This window comes from Boleophthalmus pectinirostris, unplaced genomic scaffold (genome assembly GCF_026225935.1).
Source record: "Boleophthalmus pectinirostris isolate CB_2022bp ecotype Guang Dong unplaced genomic scaffold, ASM2622593v1 HiC_scaffold_2, whole genome shotgun sequence".
NCBI classification, from domain to species: Eukaryota; Metazoa; Chordata; class Actinopteri; order Gobiiformes; family Gobiidae; genus Boleophthalmus; species Boleophthalmus pectinirostris.
Window position 1 is genome coordinate 11,294,591 of NW_026571152.1, and position 22,438 is coordinate 11,317,028.

A 22,438-nucleotide genomic window follows, 5' to 3' on the forward strand; every position below is an offset into this window, starting at 1 on the left:
ATGTGCAAATAAAGCCTGGATATATTTGGATGGAACAATGGCTTAAATAAAAAGATTGTCCTCCTGCCTATTTTAGGAGTTATGCGTGTTTAAGTAGGAGCTAATGATTATATTAACTTGCTAAAAAGTAGATTAAAAAGCAATATGCAATTTTAAAGATACACTAAGCAACTTTTCTTTTGTGAAGAATCTGCCTCCTGTTTGTCTGTTTGTCATGGAGATGTTGCTGATTTGTCTGCATTGTCTCATAGTATGGCATTAAACTTGTCTATCTCCATAGAGACAACAGGTACTGTAAGTTATGTCAGTTTACAGGTCCACATCTGTGCAGAGACAAGCCCACTCACAGTAATGCATGTTTTTCTATGTATTTTTTTTAAAAATACGTATACTTATACTAACTGTATAAATGCAAGATAGACCATTTTTAAGTAAAATAAGCTTTAGTAATGATGTTTTATTGTATTTGGGGACATTACTTTCTGAACTAAATAGGCAACCGGTATTCTATGTATCAGATATGTTGTAGTTTGATCTCAGCTCATATTGCTCATATTTTCTGATTTATGTCATAATGTTGTTTCTCCATTACAGACATACTTGGAGTTGTGTTTAATTTCTTTCACATATTTAATGTACAGTACAATCCCTGCAGATTTTAACTGAGTTGTTCTCTCAAATAGAAAACACTTCTATTACAGGGTGACCATATTTTCAAAATAAAAAACTGGGACATGCCTTGGTATAAGGTGGTTGATAATAATAAAACTGTGCTACAAGTGCGTAATTAAGGATAACTGTTATGCACTCAGCACTAATGTGACTTAGCATAGTCACATTCAATTTTTTCTACAGTCACATTTTCTTTGTGTTTTGTGTTTTTAAGTGGCTTTTCTGTATTGTACCTAAACAAGTGACAGCTTATGTTTCTCTTTACTGTTGGCAGGAATAAGATGGGTCAGAAACAGAGACACCTGGGACATTTCTTGTATAAAACAGGGTCAAATCACTGATTTTGGATAAATCTGCTGGAACAGGGGACACAGAGCTCAAAACTGGGTAAATAAGGACGTCTAGACACCCTGTTCCACCTTCATATGGTAATCCAGAAAGTGTGTTTTTACTCCATACACCTTCCTTAGAATCACTTGGATAATTTCAGACCTGAAATTGCTAATCTCTACTGAACTAAAAGTAAAAGGTAACTGTTAACTTGAAAACTAGTGCTTCATGACATCACAAGGTGGAACAGATTTTGAGCTTTGGAGACGTAGAAAAACTAATAATAAAGGGTTACTCAAACTGAATGAATGAAATAATGAATCACAACTCCAGGTATGTTTTGATGAAGTAATAGCATTCTCTTAAAACTCACAAGAATCAATTTTGTGCATTATAGGACCTTAAATATGCAAATAATGTTACAATTACGTAAAGTGCGCTTTTATTTTTATTATGTGACGAAAAACACGTTGAGCTCCGCGCCCCGCCCCTCTGGTCACTGCTGTAAAGCTCAGTTACGATACGCCTGATTTCCTATTCTCTATTGTAGTTACGCTTTTAAATGACGTATCTCCGTTTACGCACTTAGGCCGTTACGCTCAAAAACCCAGAGCTGTCAGTCGAAGCAGGACATTTAAATGGCTCCACTCGGGACCGTGAACCTTATTGCACGTTAATAACATATTCACGGCAATTTATGAGGAAATACACGGTTAAAACTATTCCAGGCGTTCTATAGCTTGTTCGTCTTTACAAAAGTGTCTGGATTCGTGCGTAACTTTAGCTAAAATGAGCGAAGAGGACCAGTATTTGCAGAAGGCTAAAGCCGGGTTTGAAGACTTGTGTCGCGCTGTGAATATGGACGAAGAGGCGAGCACCGAAGCCTGGAAAACGTACGAAAATATCAGCAGGAATTTCACTCTGGAGGTACAAAAGCAATGCAAAGTTTTAAGAATGTTTGAGAGTTTAATTTGAGATTCTGGCCGCTGTATAAGAGTGTTTGACAGCTAGCTACGCCTCCTGTGCATGTATAGCACGCTCCATAAACACTATAACTGTGTAATGCAAAAGTTACACCTGAAATGCCTGGGATACACTTTAACGGACCTATATTACACACTGTAAAATCTAATAAGTAGATCTTACTTGAAAAATATCTGGGAAACCGATTGTCTTGAAAATTGGACTAAAGTGAACTGTGAATCTAAAGCTGAGTTACAAGTAATTCCTCAGTGTAGTGTTCAGTAAATTCCTCTTTCATCTAACCAGGTACAGCAAGTGAAGTGAACTTTAGTTTTCATTCACAGAACTCATGTTGTGAAGCTGTGCCAACCTCAAATCTGAAATATGTAGTAACCATTACTTTAAGAGTAAGTTCATCTTACTTGGTAAAACTACTGAAACTGATTGCCTTGAAATCAGCAAGTAAATGTTACTTTTACACACAAGTTAGAGTAAAAACAGGTTCTATTCTACAATAATGCCATTTAGATCTGCATCAGCTACACAAGAACTAGAAGATTTATTAGTCTTTGAAAAAAAAAAAAACATTGCAAAACTTTTGTTCAGCTTAAGTTCAAAACACATTGTAACATGTGTGACAATAAAATAATAGAGCTCGGTCATTCAGTGTCAACTCAACCAAGACTGCTACACTTAGGGCTCAAAAATGGTGAAGAAAAAAAAACAGGTGTAATCTGACAAAGAGTGAATGAACAGAAGGAGGATATAGAGACTGATTGAACAGAAGGAGGATATAGAGACTTATTGAACAGAGGGAGGATATAGAGACTGATTGAACAGAGGGAGGATATAGGGACGCCCTGGGAGGATCAGGGAATGAGTGGCAGCTGTAGGAAAAACAGGGAGGTGGCAAAAGGAGGACCGGAACAGACTGGAAAATGGAGCTGGACTCTTGGCAATAATACATCACTGTTGAAGTTACTCGTTTCATTCAAGTTGAACCTTGAAAGTAACTGTTACTTTACCACAATCATTAAGATCCACAAATTTGTAGTTGTGAGTAAAGTAAACTAGCTGAATGCAAGTTAACCCTAATGTTAGATTTTACAGTGTACACAAAATGGATTTATTGGATTTCATAATAAATTGATTTATTATGAGCCATGTTAGAATGTTGTTACCCCATCATAAACTTACTTACTTACTGGGGTTGTGTTTCATTCACACATGTTTGAGTAACCCTGTATTTTATAGTCATCCAAATAATTTTAGTGAATGGAGCTTAAAAGCATTATGGAGCACTTTCGTACATGACATCACAAGGTGGAATAGGAGTCTTTTCATTTAGAAAGAAATCAGCATTAATATGCAGGATTTCTGTGTTAAACTTGTGAATGTTTTTGATGAGGAAATGATTTTATTACATAGATTAGAAAATAGCATAATATGGAACCTGTATATCTTTTGCAGTCATTTAACTCTATGTGTTTATTTAATACTTTTTGAAAACCTATGGGGATTTGAGTGGTGTATGGTAGTGTTTGACAGCTAGCTCTGCTCCCTGTGCATCCACCATATTCCATAGACATTAGAACTGCTGTTACAGTGCAAAATCTGTAGCTAAAGCTTTGCAGAATGTTCCACAGTATTCAGTCTTGTATTTTTGTTTTCATTTACAGTTGTTTTTATTGCTAAAATAAATACCTTGAGACAGATATGAACGCGGTCGCCTCTCCACAGGTCTGTCACCTTCTTGTCTCCATGGAGATAGCATGTCCTTTCATACATGTACTGGTTTGGTCCAGGTTTAGGCCCATTTTGAGTCCTAATGTAGATTTGGTTTGATCCTAGATAGGTTTAATGCCATACTGTGGAACATTCTAGACAAAGCTTTAACATCTCCTTGGAGACAGCAGATAGCGGATACTCCATCACAAAAGTGACATAGTGTAGCTTTACAAGCCTTATTTCGATTTGTAATGTTTTTTTTTTTTTTTTTTTTTTTTTTTCAGGGAGATGAGAGACACTGGTTGGTGTGTGCTCTGTATGTTGCCTGTCGTTCTTCAGTCCCCACTGTGAGCAAAGGCACGTCTGAGGGAAACTATGTGTCTCTGACCAGGATCCTGCGCAGCGCCCCCATGAGGTGAATATAAAAACTAGGGAATAGTACTTTCATGATAGGCATCTCAGTACAATATTTACTGTGATAGTTTGTGTCGACTAACAAAATTGTGAATATGCTACTTTTTCCTTTTAAAATGCCTTGACAATTCTATGGATTATGCCAGAATATAAATATATGTATGAATGTGGTGAGTGTTCACTGGTGGCTGACGGGTTGATGGCACAGATTCATTAAGTTGTTTTTTTTTAACCATAGGGACAATATCAACCCATGTGTTTAGTAATGAGGTATTATGCAAAATACATTTTTGGAACTTTCTATTATTTTATGTTGTTGCCTCATCAAAAATATGCCTGAAGAGGTTTTAGACGTGATCCATGCATGTTTCAGTCATTTAGAGATCTCTCTCTGGCTCTATTGGAATCCCCCTTATGGTTAGCAATACGCCTATGTCACCCATGCTCCCACATGACAATTCTCCATAAATATACTAAAACATGATACAAAACTGCATACAACTTGACAAATGTTATCATTAGCGGGATGCGATGCAGAGAGCAAAGGTAGGGTGACACTCTGAGTGTCAAAAACAAAAGTGACACTTATAAAACATGTTAATGTGTTTCCAGTGAGCATAGCATTTTCAAAATAGCAAAGGACAACACGGTGATGTGTTAACAGTTCATACTGTACCTCATAGAAGTAAAATGCCCTATCTTTAATAATAACTGAATAACAATTACAAGTTGTTTTACCTGGTGTGTCCTTCCTCCTCCTCTCCTTCAGCCTGATTGAGTTCTTTAACAAGATGAAGAAGTGGCAGGACATGGTGAACTTGCCTGAGGACTTTTGTCGGAGCACAGACAAACTGGAAAGAAACTTCACTGTCTCTGCCGTCATCTTCAGGAAATACGTGCCCATTTTCAAAGCCATTTTCAAAGCTCCGAGTGAAGAGCCTGCCCGAGTCCACCGCAGCAGGAAGCAGAGGTGAGGGGAACAGAGACACCTGCTCTTATAAGTACTTTGCAGCTGATGTCATCAAAATTTCTAGGGGTGGGATGATAACTATAGGCACTGCTCTGTCTAAGGCTTTGTACACTTACAGTAAATCTGAGCTTTATTTTACCAGAAAGCACTGACTTAGTTGGAACTACAACAAGTGAGCTGATTTGTTTCGTTAAACATATAGCATTACAGTCACAAACTAGCTAGCATTAGCCAACAGTTTTTCAGTTAGTCACGTTTGTTAAAAATCAAACGGGGTCATTGTGATGTCAATGATATCAGCTGCAAAGTGTCAATATAATATGTCCCCTTTAAACAAATAAATAAATAAAAAAATATATTTTTTTTTTAGTCTGAATGATCTATATTGATAATCACTAAATGTGCACTTTTGTTTTGCAGACGACACCCCTGCACTGTGCCTGAGCTCTTTCACTTCTGCTGGGTTCTGTTTGTCCATGCCAAAGGTAAGAACCACAGCCAAACTCCTCCTGGTTCTAGAAGTCAAATTTAAGTGAGTTTTTCTAAAGCTGGACTCCAGTGAGGCTGCTGTCGTCGTGGTGATTTCTCATCCAATCAGAGAGAGGCTCCTGCTGTGGATTACAAAAGGACTGATTTAGACCGAGGCAAGTCCAGACCTGTTCAGCTGGACCAGAGGCTTCTGTGTGGACTCATGATTTAAGACCAGGGTTTAGCTCCTGTTTCAGAGCCACTTTTGCATAAATTGTATTCAGTGTGAAGTGTCACATGTTTATTGAGAAAGGGGAATGATTTACACTAGTAGCTTGTCATGACATCTTTAGCACTGTAAGTTTTATTGTGTGGCTGAGATCAGAGGTTCACACTCATAACATTTTTGGCATTTTCAGGACTAGACTTGATTTAAATCAGCTGTACCTGATTCATATTCTGGTTTCAGGAAACTTCCCAATGATCAGCGATGACCTGGTGAACTCGTACCACCTGCTGCTCTGTGCGGTGGACCTGGTGCTCTGCTGCGCTCTCTACTGCCCCTGCAGGAAGGAGCTGCTTAACCCCAACTTCAGAGGTACTGAATCTCACTCACTTCTCTTACATAATACGCTTTTATTTCTTGGTCTGAGCCCACTGTGAGACAGCTTTTTTCCCTCAATAGAAAAATACCTGCTCCTAATTAAATAAAGTGCTCAAAAATGCTACATGAAGAAGGTGTATGAATGAAAGTGTGTGGCTGAAGTAAGGAGAAGATGAAAGAGACTCAGTGGTGCAGCTGCGATCTGGTGGCTGCACTGTATAATTCAAAGTAATAGATAGTAACAGTAACTGCTTTAGGTTGTGAGTCTATTAATGCAGGATGCCTTTTCCCTTAATAAATAGTTATATTGTGAACACTCCAGTGTGCATCTTCAAAGGAGGTGACTACAACAACAGAGCAGCACTGAGTCAAGCAATCAATCAGTCAACAACTTTATTAATCCCAAAGGGCAATTCAGTTCGCACATTTCTGTCACCACAACTGCAATCACAGCTGGACCTGGGGCAGTCTGAGCGAGGCCACTAAAACTCCACATGGAACATAATTGTTAAACTGCTCAGGTCAGGCTCTCTTAGACAACATGTGTGCAGCCTCAGGCTGGATTTAAGGACTTGATTTAAACTATTTTAAACGTAGTGAGATCTATGATGGAGATGCAGTATATAAAAATGTAACCATAATAAGTCTAAAATGCTGCAACTACTCAGCTATATATCATTTCCCAAGAAGCACATCTTTGGTCATAGTTGGGAGCGCAGCAAAAGCTGAAGAATAGGTGTCAAGAATATTTCCAGATGCACCATTGGCTGATAGCAGAGGATACATCACCCAGTGTAATAGCTGTGTGCTGTTTTCACCTCAAAAAGTGTCAGAGAGAAGTTGCCAACCCAAATGTACAAGAAATACGAATGGCAACAAATTAATTTTGATTCCCTGATAAATGTAGATCATGTGAGCAGAAAACGGGCTCTTCCTTTGGTGGAGAGCTCTCAGCTGCATGAAAAAGGCTATTGGCCCACTGCTTAAAACTATTCTTCCCGATTTACTTCAACAGTTTAAGGAAGTGTGCTTATCTCAGTGTGCACTAAATCATATTAGTAAAATAAATTCACCTCTTGCTCCTGTTCATGTCTTAAGTTAAACTATTGAAAATGTCATGTGTGTATAAATTGTTGAGTTTTCCTGTTAAACCTGTGGCTTCCTGCTGCTGATAATGTGCTTGAGAAATCTGCAGTGTAACTCTGAGTACAGTTTATGGCATTGTTTTATTTTTCTACATGTCAAAATTACCTCAGCCACATGAAAAAAAAACGTTTTTAAATGTTTATATAATAATATATATAATAATATTGCAAGACAGTTAACTGATTAAGTTTGCCACCACAGAATTGTGATCCAAAAGATTATTCACTTAATCAATAATAGTAGTTATTCCGATTCAATTAGTTGACAAAAAGGGAAGTGACAAAAGCTCTCAGTACTATCATGTATCTCTATGCATCTGACCCAAACTACACTCACAATACTTCACTTGCACAAGAGTTCATGCAAAAATAACTATTTGTACAAAAATATTAAATCCTTATAATCAAAATATAATAATGTTTTGATAATATAATAATGAGTGGACTAATACTAATTACTAATTACTAATTACGGTCAACTAAGACATCATTGACTACACGATACATGGCTCACAATATGATTATGAATATCGATATGAACAATATGGTGATACATGCGATAACCGCTATATTGCACATGACATTTTGCAGTGTAATATTATTTTAAGAACAAATACAATTTAACATCAGTATTTCTTTGTTAAACCACTGCCTGGATCAAAACAGTGAATATGTCAAATATATTGCATATAAGTTTCCCTCCTCCAAACAAGAAAAATTATAGCAATGCCACAAAATAATTTCGTGAAATATACCAAAAGTACTCTTGGAGATATATCAATACAGCAGCCCACGATATCGACACACTATCACGAAATTTAGTATCACAGTATATGAATATTTCAATATGTTAGCACACCCCTACCTCGATTAGTCGATCGACAGTCATCAACTAATCTTCCTTGCTCTATGGTGCCCCCTCAGGTCTCCCGGAGGACTTCAGCTCTAAGGACTTCAGGCCCTCAGCTCCTCTCTGTTTCCTGCAGCCTCTTTGTGACCTGCACCATGGCCTGATCCTCGAGGCTAAAGGCGTCAAAGAACACTTCTGGAAACCATTCATCAAGAAGCTAATGCACAAAAGGGTAACAGAAAATAAATCAGTCAGTCAATACATGTTGTCTACTATATCTTACACACGTCTTAATTAAAGTGACACTAAATACCTAAACTCCACCCACAACCACATTTTAAATAAAGCTGCTAAACTGGGCAGTACCTGGGGGATCAAAGAAGAGAATGAGAGGGGAGGAGGGGCCACCTGCTTCCATGAAGATGTTATTCCTTTGTCTAGAATGCTCCAGTGGTATTAATCTTTAGGGAACAAGTGTGTGGCAAGATTAAGTCAAATTACAGGTCAGATCTGTGGAGAGGCCAGACTGCTTACAAAAGAATATGTGTTTTTCAAGGGATTTTGATTATAAAAACACCTCTAGCTGAATAAATATTTAATTCCTTACTTTGGAACATTCTAGACAAAACAATTGCGTCTCCATGGACACAAACAGGTGGCATCACCTCCACCAGAAAAGTTACATAGTGCACTGTAAAATGTACTCTGAAAATCTAATAAATATCTGATATCAATAATGCTGTAATTATAGATCATTCCAGGACTGACGATTTGTTGCGCACTTATCTTGTATAAATGTTGTGTCCTATTCAGCTGTCCTAAGGCCACAGTTTTTTATTCTTTGTAGATTCTTAGGGGTAAAGAGGACACGCTGACTGGGTTTCTGGATCCTATGAACTTTGGAGACAGTTTGTAAGTACCACTGATTTATTCAAATAGAAATACATGTGAAATTCAAAATCATGGGGAGTAAGATCAAAAATAGACCCAGTAACAAGAGAGAACAAAATTTACAAAAGAGGGGAAAAAAAACGTCCTTGTGTTGTGTTCCTCCACAGTACAGGGTTGAATCGTGCTTATGAGGAGCATGTATTGGCCTCTGGAGGTTTGGATGAGAGAATCTTCACTGGAGACGGAGCGAGAGAGGACATCGGAACCCCAGGACCCTGTCTGTGTGAGGGCGAGGAGAACCAGGACAACGCCACCTACAGGCTGCACTCCAGTCTCACTGTAAGACACCATAGACAGGGAAACCTCCATGCCTAGTCCAAGGCCGAAACATGGCCGCCCATTAACATTAATTAAAGGTTAAGACAACTGAAGGATTTTGAACAGAGAAAAGGTTTATCATCTTAAAATAGGTAAAATATGACACAAAATCCAAACTTTGTGAAAGCTGTAGGTCCCTGTCAGTCCCTGTCAACCCCTATCAGTCCCTGTCAGCTGAACACGAACTGTTTGTGTTTACATTGCGCTGTATGGGAAATATGCTTTCTGTACAGGATGAGATTTTTTCACTGCAGTACCACTGAGTTTCCACTAATCTCCACTTAGTCTAAGATAAGATAATTCCACTAGGTCTAAGATAGCCATGCCCTATCCAGTCAATTTAATAGATCCATGGAAAAATCACTTACATTATAAATCTCTTTAAAATTATAACAGTTTTATTTCATGGAGACATTGCATGTTAAAGGAACTGTATATAACATTTTGATTTGTTATATACAGTTCATTAGTTTTGAGGTAGACATGTTCAAATCAAATATAACTTTTGCTGATAACAATTGCAAATCTAATATATTCATCATTACAAAAACATTGGACATGATGGTCAAGGTTGTTTGTGTTATAAATTTATATTTTGGTTCTCAAGATGATTATCCAGACAGAAAGCAGAATGAGCCAATGCAATCCAAATGCTGAAATCCAGTTGGTTTAAACTGAAAATGCCTCTCTGTGATCTGAATGGTCGCTCCCACTCCAGCACCTCCAGCCAATCATGACTCAGTGCTAGTGCAGCTTCTGCAGTTCAGTGAGGGAATTCTGGAGGTTCTGAGCTTTCACATGAGACATGACCTGTCCATATACTGAGAATGAGACAAACTTGTATTTGTCCTCTATCTGCAGGTTAATGCTCTGGCAACACAGGATGGGTTGTGATTGTAGAATCTTGATTATAGTACCTTTTATAAAACAGTAAGAGCACAGGCTACAGTACATACATTTCCTACATTATGCACAAGTCACATGTTTAATGCCATACAGTCAGGGCCGCAAGATTAATTGCAAATCAAAATCACAATCTCAAAGGCTGCAATTCTTGAAGTATGATCATACCCATAATGTTGCCAACAAACAACAAAAACTCCTGTCTGTTCTGCTTAAAAACTGCTAACCCTGTAGTCTAGATTTTCACAAACATGTTCTGAAATGTCATTCTTATATTAATTTGTCAGTTTATATTTCAGTCTTTTATTAATTCTTCTATTCATTAAAAAATGAACAGGATCCTTTTATTAAAACATAAATCACAATGCTTGTCAGAAAATTGTAATCTCTCAATAAAGTCTCTCAATCCAGTTGGTTTCAGCAATCACAATGGTTTCATATTTTGCCCTAATTTAAATATAATCTTGTGTTTGTTTTCAGGCATCTGCTCTGAAGGTGTCCACTCCTCTGACTGGGAGGAAGTACGTGCAGGAGAACAGTCTCTGTTCTCCCATCTCCGCTGCTCTGAAGAGTGTGGGCCGTCTGCATACGCTTCTGTCAGGGACCAAACAGGGACCCAGCCACAAGCTCTCCAGCATACTCAAGTAAACATAACAGTTGCTTGTTTGAATATCTAAATGAAATATAGTATTACCAAACTGAGATAAATATAGAATAAGTTGGCAGTAAGATCAAAATCCTAATCATATTTAAAGTACAATCTAAAGTGTTGCAATTAACAAATGGCTAACAGTTAATGTATTTAAAGGAGCTTTTTATAACTTTTCTGGTGGCGTATGTACTGTACTCTGTATATACTAGTGTATATACCCTTACTTGTCTCCTTATAGAGTTAATTACGTTCTTTGTCATTTTCCACAACATTTCTATGGAGACAAGCGGTTGGTGAGGTGCCAAGTTACAGGATAGATCTGTGGAGAGAAGACCGAGGTCACAGTCAGAAAACAAGTTTTTTCAGTCATAAGCCGTAGTTGTAGCTGTTATTGAACAAATGCAAGTTTGTCTAATGACTGAAATGCATGAGTCGTATTACATTTGTTCCTCAAATGTTAATACAAATTGCAATGGTTATTAATCTTTCAGCCCTAATAACAGTCCTTATTCTTCTGTGTTTTAGAGCATGTACCAGAGACCCCACAGAATGCATCAGTCTGCGTTTGAAGGAGATGGCTGAAACTTTCTCTCAACATTTTGAGAGCAGTGCAGAGGAAAGCAGAGGCATGGGCAAAGGTAAGTAAAGATCAGGGCAGTGGTGGTGGCAGATTGGTAGCCTCACTTCTGTCAGTCTGCCCCAGGACAGCTGTGGCTACAATAGTAACTTGCCTCCACCAAGTGTGGAGTGAATGAATAATGCATGAAAACTGAAAGTGTCTTTGAGTGTCCAGGAAAGCTGTATATAAGACTAATGCATTATTACCGTATATATTCCATAAATAATAATGAGGCCTTACACTTTTGCCCTTTATTGCTTTTTACAACATTGCTCTAAGAATGACCTACTGATCCCACTAAGCCACTGGCAACTCCAACCCTTCCACCCCTACTCTGTACATGTAACTGTAGTGTTTCAGTGTTGTAGTGTTGCATTTATTTACTTTTATTAAAGTAATAATATTAATCTAGCGATCTCTCCCGAGCCCTATTCCAACCCCCCCTTCCGGTTAGCAGTAAGATTTCTCTAATGCCCCACGCACAAGCCTTCATCACCCATGCTCCCACACGACAATTTTCCAAAAGCATGATAAAAAAGAAGTACATTACAGCTTCACAAACCTAATGGGATGTGCAGTAGTTTCATTAGCAGAAGGCACTCCAATTGGTATGTGATAGTGTTCTAAAGGGGGAACGACTTTTGAATCAGAGTCTCAAAAAGCCCTGAAAGCAAAATTGTAGCACATGTTTATATTTTTTTTCTGGCAAATATAGCATTTTCAATGACTAAATATGTTATGTGTTAGCATTTAATGCACATAAAAGTAAAAATACATCTATAAGTAAATTTAGACTACAAAGGTGAACAGCTTTTAAAATTCCTTTGTTTCAGACATGGCGGTGAAATACTTTGGTCTGGCGGAGACTCTATATTACAGAATTCTGGAGTCCATCATCGACAGAGAAAAGGGGATCCTGGGAGAAACTGATCTATCTGTGAGTACAGTAACAAGAATGGACATTTAACAGTGCAGTCTTGTGGGTGTTGTGTACACACATAATAGATAATAGTGATGAAGATGTACATGAGTTCAAATGAAGTCAGTTGTTTAGGTTAGTTTTAGGGATGCTCTGATACTGAATATCCACGTTAATACTGCAAATTTGCTGGATCAGGTCTCTGTTCCATGATATCACTTCAGTCGATATTCTGGTAGAGGCTTTAATTGAATGTCATAAGACAATATACAAGCTGATTTTAGCCTGTTCAGTAGTGATTTGAAGGATAAGTAACAGTTGAATAACACAACTGGATCTTTTGTGATATAAGTTAACTGTGTTCTAAGAAATAACTGCAATTTTTCATCCCTGTGTCGGGTATACTTAAAGCCAAAGTATAGATATCACATAGGAGGTTGGTAAAGTGCTCAAGCAGGATTACTTAAACATCTATGAATCAGTCAAAATACAACTCAGATCATTATAACATGCTTAAAAGTTTGTAACAGTCGATAAAGAACATACATATTCTGAATTCAATTGATTTAATCTATAATTTGTGTTCCAGAGTGTCTTTGAGCAGGACCTGTTCCAGCGCTCTCTCGTCGTGTGTTGTGTCGAGATCGTCCTCTTTTCCTACAGACCTCCAGGAGATTTCCCCAAAGTCATCAACATCTTCAGCCTCCCAGCGTTTCACTTCTATAAGGTACAGCAACTACACAAGCATAAAAACTATGTATCCCAGCATTCCACTTCTATGTGGTGCAGGTGTTATTCTAAAACATACACTTCTATATTGTACTACAATTTACAAGAATAAAAGCTACACAGCTACACTAAAACAGCATAAAAACTGCAAATCCCATCGTTTCACTTCCATGAGGTACAGCAACGATACTAAAATACAAGCACTTTTACATGGCTTTAGTGTTGCAAGTTTAATTGCAATCAAATCTAAATCATGATTTGAATGCAACTAGCAAATCCCAGGGTTTTAGCAATCCCAAGGCTGCAATGTTTCTCCACAAATAATAAAATCTCTGCTAAACTGCTAATCCTGTAGTTTAGATCAGTACAAACATGTTCTGAAATGTGATTCTTGTATTCGTTTGTCAATTCAGATTTCAGTCTTTTTGTCAATTCTTCTGGACATGTTTAAAATTTGAACTTTGAGCAGAATCCTATTATTAAAACATAAATCACAAAGCAATTGGACTATTCAAAAACAGCATAGAAAATACACATACCAGCTTTTAATTTCTATAAGGCAGGACAAGAACTTCTCTTTCAGATATAATATAATTTTAGAGATGCTATAATAGCCCCAGTATAATGAAAACATTACAATATTTTGAATTACAAGCTCAATGCATTGAATTCTCCCAGGGAACCTTAGCTTTTTTATATTTTGCAATGTTATTATATCTCTACTCTGAAGTACAGTGTTTAGAACCTCTGTATTTTTCTGTATCATGAAGTATTAACGTGCCTTTTGTGTGTGCTGTAGGTGATCGAGGTCTTGGTCCGGTCAGAGCAGAGCCTGTTTCGGGAAGTGGTCAAACATTTGAATCAGATTGAGGAGCAGGTTTTGGACAGTTTGGCATGGACCCGGGACTCTCCTCTGTGGGACAGTGTGAAGGCCAACAAGGACCAAGTGCCCTCCTGTAAAGAGGTACAAGATGTTTTTATAAAAAGTTTCAGTTGTTTCACTCGTTTTATGACACTACTCACACATTTTTGGCCGGGAAATAAGTAACTGTAAGTTACTTAGGCTAGTAACTGTAGTCTACTCTATTACTCTATTTAAAATTGCAACTAATAACATTACTTTTACTAAAAAGTGATCCAAGTACTGTCATCCCATACTGTGTAACTTGCTCCTGCTTCACTGTTCCTGACATATGTTGTGTTTCAGGTGATGCCTCCTCAGTACCTAGAGCAGAGTGAAGAGAGCAGCTCTGTGGCCCTTCCTTTGACCCCAGTGAACCAGGGACCAGACCTGAACTCAAACAGCACCAGCAAAGGTACAATCTATACTCCACACTACACACACGCTTTTACTATTACAATAGTAAAAGCCATACCAGCTTGTCAAAGCCTGATCTCGTCTGATCTCAGAAACTAAGCAAGGCCAGGCCTGGGTAGTACTTGGATAGGATTCCTGGGAAAATCAAGTGCCACAGTGGGACAAACTGTTGTTGTGTTCTTAGGCAAGACACTTCACCCACATTGCCTAGTATGAAAGTGGTGTGTGTGAGTGTTGGTGGTGGTCAGAGGGAACGATGATGTTGATTGGCAGCCACGCTTCAGTCAGTCTGTCCCAGGGCAGCTATGGCTACAATAGTAGCTTACTACCACTGAGTATGGAGTGACTGAATAATGCAAGTGTCTTTGTGGCATATGTCTGTGAAAAGCGCTATATAAATAAAAAACGTACTTACTTACAATATAAAAATAGGAAAATATGAAAGTAACCAATAACTTACCTGGCCAGCCAAAACCACACTCTTTGACAATACACTTCCTATACACATAAAATCACAAGGTGGAAGTGCTTTCTGTTTGAGGGAAGAACATGCAGGGTTTGTGTGTTAAACATGTGTGCAAGAAACAAAACACAACTCCAATTATGTTTGTGATGAGGAAACAAAATTATAACATAGATCAGACAACAGCTTAACCAAGTTTTTAACCAAGTTTTCATTTTCGTTGCAGGAGTTTCACCATCACCCACGACTCTTATGGACCGCTACAGCTCTCCTCCGGCCACCTTTAAACGACGCCTGTTTGTGGACCCTCCAGAGACCAGCCCCAAAATCCCCTCTTCCTCATCCCCTGTCCCACCCAGAACAGTGTCCTCTCTTCCCTCCTCTCTCCCCTCTCTCTCCCCCTCTGCCCAAGGAAAGACAACCATCGTGAGCTCCATCCCCTCCGGACAGACTGTGGTGGCTACGGCAACTTACTCAGCTAACAATGGACAGACCCTGACTATACCTGTGCCCGGTAAGGATGCAGAGGAGAGGGTCAGATGGAACAGAAAATACAGAGGAGAGGGTCAGAGGTCTCTTATTTTATTAAAAACTATCTTGTTGATCTTGCAGGGATAGCCAATCAGAGTGGAGGTATTACGTTCATTCTCCCCGCCCCTGTGAATGTAACGCCACAGGGAGGAGCCACTCTTCAGCCAATCACAGCACAGGCATTAACCGGGACTTTCACCGTCCAATCTGCTGTGGCCAAACCAGTTGCCAAAACGTCACCAAAGCCCAATGCTAGCCCCGCCCCCAGCGCTGTGAAGAAGGGGTCCCTTTCTCTGTTCTTCAGGAAGGTACGAGCTTGAGTTGATTTTCTAACAATATAAAGTGTACATAGTTTAAACTGAGCTGGACGACAGGTCAGAAATTTATGATTAATGGTTAATATCTCTGTTCACATGAAACAAAAAATAGGACTTAAAGCCATAACATTAATATGACAAGTTTGTGGAGCGAACCCCAAACAAATAATGATAAGGTTCAACATTTGTGGATCCTAACTTTGGAGATTTCTTTCAAAAACAGTGAATCTCCCATAGAGTTATATAAACCCCTGCACAACATCTGAAATTCTACAAAGCCGGATTTAATCAGGACTATGCCAAGGCTGAATCAGGACTAACCCTAAATTTGGTTTGAACTAGGTGTAAACTGGGTTTGAACCAGGATTTAATCAGGCCTAAAACAAGACTAAACCAGGATGAAACTAGGCTTTAACTAGATTTATTTCCAAATAAAGGTTCTTTTTAACAGACCAGTGTGTTGTTTGCACATTCCTGCAGAAGAGTCACGTGATGTTGTGGTGAAGAGTCTTGCGGCTGATTTACACTGATTTTGGCACCAGGTGTAAACTAGGATTAAACCAGGTCTGGACCCATTTGAACCCAGTTAAAACTGGGTATAAACCAGGTCTAAAACAAATCTAAACCAGGTATAAACCAGGACTGAACCAGGTCTAAAATTAAACTAGGATTAAGTCATGTCTAAACCAGAACTAAACCAGGACTTGTATGTGTGTGTGTGTGTCTGTCTGTCTGTATGTGTGTGTGTGTTCTCAGGTGTACCATTTGGCTTCTGTTCGTTTGAGGGACTTGTGTGTAAAGCTGGACATTGGGTCAGACCTGAGGAGGAAGATCTGGGCATGTTTTGAGTTTTCTCTGGTTCACTGCACTCAGCTTCTCATGGACCGACACCTGGACCAGCTGCTCATGTGCGCCATCTACGTCATCGCCAAGGTACTACATAAATATTACATTATACTTTTTTTTTATGGAAAGTATTGATATTTTTCAGCTAATGTTAATATTCCTGACGTTGTAAAGTGTGTGTGACTGACAGGCGCATTAACCTCTCAGAGAGACATGTGGTCTGTTTGTATCAAAACAAACAGGGCGACTTGCATTTAAAAAAGGGAATAAAAAAAACTGATTTATCTCATTGGACCGTCCCAAGTTTGAACAGAGGTTTGCCGTGCTCTGTGATCCGATTCCACGTCATTCTAGAATCAGACAGGTCTCAACCAGAACTAAGCCCCAGCCAAACCAAGACAACTAAACTAGAACTTAAACAGGTTTAAATCAGGACCACACATGAAGCCAGTTGGGCAAAAATACACTGAAAATGTGAAGAACTCTTTCTACATTTGTTTGTGCAGGTGACAAAGGAGGACAAGTCTTTCCAGAACATCATGAAGTGCTACCGGACACAGCCACAAGCTAACAGCAATGTAAGGCTAAGCTAACTATGGTTAAACTTACTACTGCCATTTCTAGTGTGTAGGACTGAAATAACTAATGCATAATAATAATCTAATAATGATCTTTTTCAGGTTTACAGAAATGTGCTGATCTCAGAAAGGACAAGACCAACAAGCACCAAAATAAACTCTAATGAAACCAGCCAGGAGACAGGTGGGTTAAAGCTGCATTGTGTAACTTTTCTAGTTGTGGGTCTTTTTTTTTTTTTTTTGACAAGCTACTTCTCAGAAAAGCAGGACTAAACCAGAACTAAGCCATGTTAAACCAGGAGAGCAAAACCAGGTCTCAATTAGGTTTAAAACAAGACTAAACCAGGACTAAACCAAGACTCGATGCTCAATACAGATTCTGATACCATGATGATAATAAAAAACTCTTTATTTAGACAAAAGAATATAATTTTTAAACATTAAGCTGTTGTATTTTCTTTCATATTACCAAGCATTTTGAGGGAGACCTAGTGCAACTTAAAAAATCTAAAATGTTTTAAATCATGCCAGTTTAAGTTTGGTTAATTTATACATTTTTTGTATCTTTGCAGGTGGAGAAAAAAGTCCAGTGCCCTCTCTCTCTCCCACCAACAACAAACAACCCATCTCCTCATCTCCAACCAATTTAAATACTTCTACTAATACTTCTACCACTACCAATACTACTAATACTGATACTGACACCGCTATTGGGGAGGAGAGAGGAGACCTGATTCACTTCTACAATAACGTGTACATTAAACAGATGAGACACTTTGCTCTTCGATTCTCTCCCGGCTCTGGCTCTGCTGCAGTGAGTACACATATTTATACTTTTATTTGTATTTAAATAAGCTCTGAACTACTGTTAATTGTCCTTGCAAGATAATTAGCTTCACAATAAAAGATTAAACCCCAAGTTACACTTTAATCTGATCTTCGTTTTAATTCATTCTGACCATACAGAACTGACGTAGCTTGAACTATGACAGGGGAGCTTATTTGTACTATTAAATAACTCCCTCTCATAACATTATAGTTTTTCAGTTTCTGCTTCTGAGGAGGAGGAGAGTGGAGACCTGATTCACTTTTACAATAACATGCACATTAAACAGATGAGACACTTTGCTCTACAATTCCTTCACCTTTTTGTTGAAAATCAAAGTCCTAAACAGGACCATAAGACTGCCCCCATCTCTTTGTAACTGCTGCTATCAGGGTCATCATTTTTGTCTTAACCTGTATTAACCTGCAATACATGATCCTGTTTTGTTTTGTTTTGTTTCACTATTTTGCGGGTGAAAAGGCATGTTATCTTCAATAGCCTCTCTCCTGATTGGCTCTTGAGTTTTGGTTGGAATTTTAAATATGGAACTTGGCTTCAAATTTGCCCCTATAACTGTTTAGCTTCATTTCACCTCACACGCCTTTAGCCCACTACTGTAAAGAGTAAATGCCTTTAACCTGACCTGTAACGTGACCTTTAACCCAACCCTAACCCTGTTCTGTGTTCTCCACAGAACTCTCCCCCCGTGGTGCCGTACCCCAGTCTGAGGAGTGGCTCCCCCCGCAGGATGCTTCTGTCCTCCAAACACTCCATCTATATCTCACCTCACAACCTCAACTCCACACCGCCACCTAAAGACAAACTCTGCTACTACATCGGCAGCAGTCCACCTCATGTAAGGCTTCAATGGACTATCCAATCACTACATTTACATGCAGAGATAAATCCGAGTGGACCAATAGTAGGCAGCGCTGTGATGTTTACAGCAACATCAGCTCTCTTTGGGGACCACAGTTTTCTAACGCAGAAGTTAACGGACTTGTTTAAATCGCAATACGCTTTTAGATGCATATTGCGATTTAAAATGTGCAGATTATAACTTAATGATCCATGGGTGTCATAGATTACAAATATATAGCAGACGCAAGCACAGTAGGTCTTCTTTTCATGTTATTTCCTCTCCGCCGCACAAATAAACATATTCAAGCTCCTGTCGTTCTTATTTCACTTAAACACAGCAAACCAAAACAAAGCGTGCTTTGTGGAGAGGCCATAGTTTATCATCACTGCTCATGGAAAATCAGTGAGGACACATCTAAACACAGATCTAATATTTTCCTGCACGTCTATTGGGAATGGGATTTAGGCAGATCTTAGTCAGTACATGTACCGATATGGACACTTGCAAATCCTGGCTATTGTCCAAAATCTGACTGATATGGCTAATATTCCACTTGGGCATGTTAGACCTTGTTTTAAAGCTTAGACTTGACTTGTTCAAACTATGGCTCTCAAACATATTTTTCTTGGCCCTCATGGGTGACCAAGACATACCAGTGTATTAGACCTGACATGCCAGTGTATTAGAAGGTACTGGCAACCCAAATACTTTTACTTTTTATATCCACTTTTCATAATATTTCTGTGGTTCTAACCTCCTTGTCTGGTTTAGTCCTGGTTCAGTCCTGGTTTAGTTCTAGTTTAGTCCTATTTTAACCTTGATTCAGTTATGGTTCAGTCCTGGTTCAGTCCTGGATGAGTCCAGATCCAGTACTAGTTCTAACCTCTCTGTGTCTGGTTCGTCAGCGCTTACAGGAGATCAACTCTTTGATCCGGTCTGGAGAGAGTCCAAGCAGAAAGCGCCCCCTGTGTGCAGAAGAGGAAACTGCGCCCAAGCGCCTGTGTCCTGACAGCTCTGCTCTGCTACGACGGCTCCAGGATGTGGCAAACGACCGCAACTCCAACCACTGAGAGGCGCCATGGAGTGGGACATCATAAATACAACAAGAGATTTTTAGAGCTGTAATTATCTGGAACTTCAAATACCACCTTTAAATGTTTGGCTGTACAAGTCAAAATAATAAGAACAATAATTTCAAAAATGAACTACTCCTACCCAGGACTCTTAAAAGCTTCAAGCTAAGACTAAAGTCCTTCAGGTTTAGTCCTGTTTTAGTCCTGGTTTACCCTTGGTTTAGCCTTAGTTTAGACCTGGTTTAGTTCTGGTTTAGTCTGGTTTCATTCTATATTATATCCTGTTTTAATCCCCTAACTTTACACTTTTGTAAAGAAAAATTGCAAAATACAGTAATGACCTGTCACAACAGTGATATTAGTGATAACAACAGTGTCTTATTTTATAATCACACTGTTTTTGGTTTATTCTTGTGAGACAATCCATTTTATTATAAATCTTCAACTAAAATAACAATTCTAGCACTTAATGTTACCTTTTAAATAAAACAGCTCATGTTCATCAGCAAAGATAAAAGTGCACTATGTAATTTTTGGGGTGGAGCCACCTGCTTGTCTCTATGGAGATGTAATTGCTTTGCCTGCAATGTTCCACAGTATGGCATTAGCTAGTGCCCAATTACAGGTCAGATCTGTCAAGTGGGAACTTTTAGCACCAACAACACTAGGGATTGAATAGGTTTAATGTCAAGCTGTGGAACATTCTAGTCAAAACATCTCCATGGAGACAAGCATGGTGGCAAATCTCCCAACAGAAAAGTTACACACTGCACCTTTAACAAACATGTTATCAATAACTTTGACACCTTAAAATCACATACATTTTTAAACATTGACTGAAATCGGTTGAATGAAGTTTTTTTTAATTTTTTTTATAAACTACTGAAATTATTATTGACTTAAATAATAGTTATTTGAAGTCTAAAGAAAAATATGTTAATAAGTTAATCAAGAACAATGTAATTTGAATTGGGAATGCCCCTTATTTGTATTCAACATGAAACCTCCAAGGGGCCTCTTTTAGCCTTAAAGGTACACTGTGTAAACTTTCTGGTGGACAATCTCATCTGCTCGTCTCCATGGAGGTGTTATTTTTTGCCTGGAAGGTTCCACAGTGACAGTGTGGTATTAAACATCTGTCTTGTCTGCCATGAAGATAAGCAGGTAATGCCAGATCTGTGTACATGCAAGCCCACTCACAAGAATGTATGTTTTTCAGAGCATCAAAAACATCTGTAATTTAGTAAATGTAAGATAAGGAATTTTAACACCATATGGTGGAACATTCCAGTCAAAGCAATATGGAGACAAGCAGATGATGGACCCTTCCCCAAAATGTTCCAGTATAAATAATGGTTTGACTAGTTAATCAGCTGAAAAAATAAGCACCGACTAGTTGACTACTAAAATAATTGTTAGTAGCAGCAGTACTTTTTGTATTATCACTTTGATTACTTACACATTTACAGAAGCATAGAGCAGGCTACAGCTTATACACATGTTTACTCACATCTTAAAAGTGCTTATGGCAGGTTTGACTACTCATTTCTCTATCATTATATTTAAGATTTTACTAAAAATCTTAAATATAATGATGTTAACTATCTTTTTAATTTATTTATAATTTTACTTCCTGGTTGGACATCGTAGAGGCATGTTACCAATCATAATGTTAAAAAGGGTAGACATAGGTTCTTGTATTTTTGTGCTTTTCTTCCTAACTTTTTTCCACAAACTGTCACTTAACTGATGTAAAACTACGATAAATATTGACCACCGGTACTATCTCAGAAAAATTCTAAAAACATGAAAACCTGTCATATGCACCTTCATTGTTTTAATGCTTTCTCTGTTCTGTTCTAATGTAATAAACCATCACCAGTGTTCTTCATTTGTGTAGATTGTAAATATGTGTAAAATATAGAGATTTAAAGCTATTTTATTATGGACAATGCAGTTATTATGAAGTGCCTGTTTTTGTATTTCTGAGACACAACACAACGACTTTGCTGTAAAAAGAAGATATCAAATAAAAACAAAAACATGAGGCATTTGTTTGTTTGTTTTTTGTCATTTTAATGTTGATTTCTGAGTAAACCTTCAGTCGTCCAGGTAACCAAGTGGCGGGCATAGTGTACAGAAATATCTGTGCAGAGTACAGGCTGGAGATGCGAAGGTCAAGGTGGAAAACACTTCCAGTGGTTGTGGAGAATGACTGAGCCAAGACCCTGTGGGACTCCCAGATACTAACCAGCCACAGTGGTGCTGGATAAGCAACAGAACAAAACAAAGCTGTGGTGGTCAACATTGTAATACCAAGCGATGGGAACATCAGGAAAGAACACAAGAAACTAGAGAAATGCCAGGGGCTCAAATAAGAGTTGGAGAA

The 22,438-nt window shown here is 38.4% G+C and overlaps 1 protein-coding gene across 1 annotated transcript; it reads left to right on the top strand.

The window, feature by feature from the left end:
* The first annotated feature begins 1,632 nt into the window (after positions 1–1,632).
* rbl2 (retinoblastoma-like 2 (p130)) lies at positions 1,633–22,064 on the top strand. The gene is made up of 22 exons (XM_055155320.1): positions 1,633–1,929; positions 3,978–4,108; positions 4,877–5,077; positions 5,498–5,562; positions 6,015–6,143; positions 8,219–8,376; positions 8,992–9,056; positions 9,203–9,374; positions 10,797–10,960; positions 11,494–11,606; positions 12,421–12,524; positions 13,096–13,233; positions 14,035–14,199; positions 14,443–14,551; positions 15,243–15,530; positions 15,629–15,855; positions 16,621–16,797; positions 17,217–17,288; positions 17,391–17,472; positions 17,861–18,102; positions 18,809–18,970; positions 19,882–22,064. The coding sequence occupies exons 1-22, from the start codon at positions 1,792–1,794 to the stop codon at positions 20,044–20,046; spliced, it is 3,267 nt and encodes a 1,088-aa protein (XP_055011295.1). The 5' UTR covers positions 1,633–1,791; the 3' UTR covers positions 20,047–22,064.
* The last annotated feature ends 374 nt before the right edge of the window (positions 22,065–22,438 follow it).

Coding starts and splice junctions, on each gene's coding strand:
- rbl2 (XM_055155320.1), top strand. CDS start 1,792: ATGAGCGAAGAGGACCAGTATTTGCAGAAGGCTAAAGCCGGGTTTGAA. Junction 8,377..8,991: donor AGAAGCTAATGCACAAAAGG/GTAACAGAAAAT, acceptor TATTCTTTGTAG/ATTCTTAGGGGTAAAGAGGA. Junction 10,961..11,493: donor AAGCTCTCCAGCATACTCAA/GTAAACATAACA, acceptor TCTGTGTTTTAG/AGCATGTACCAGAGACCCCA.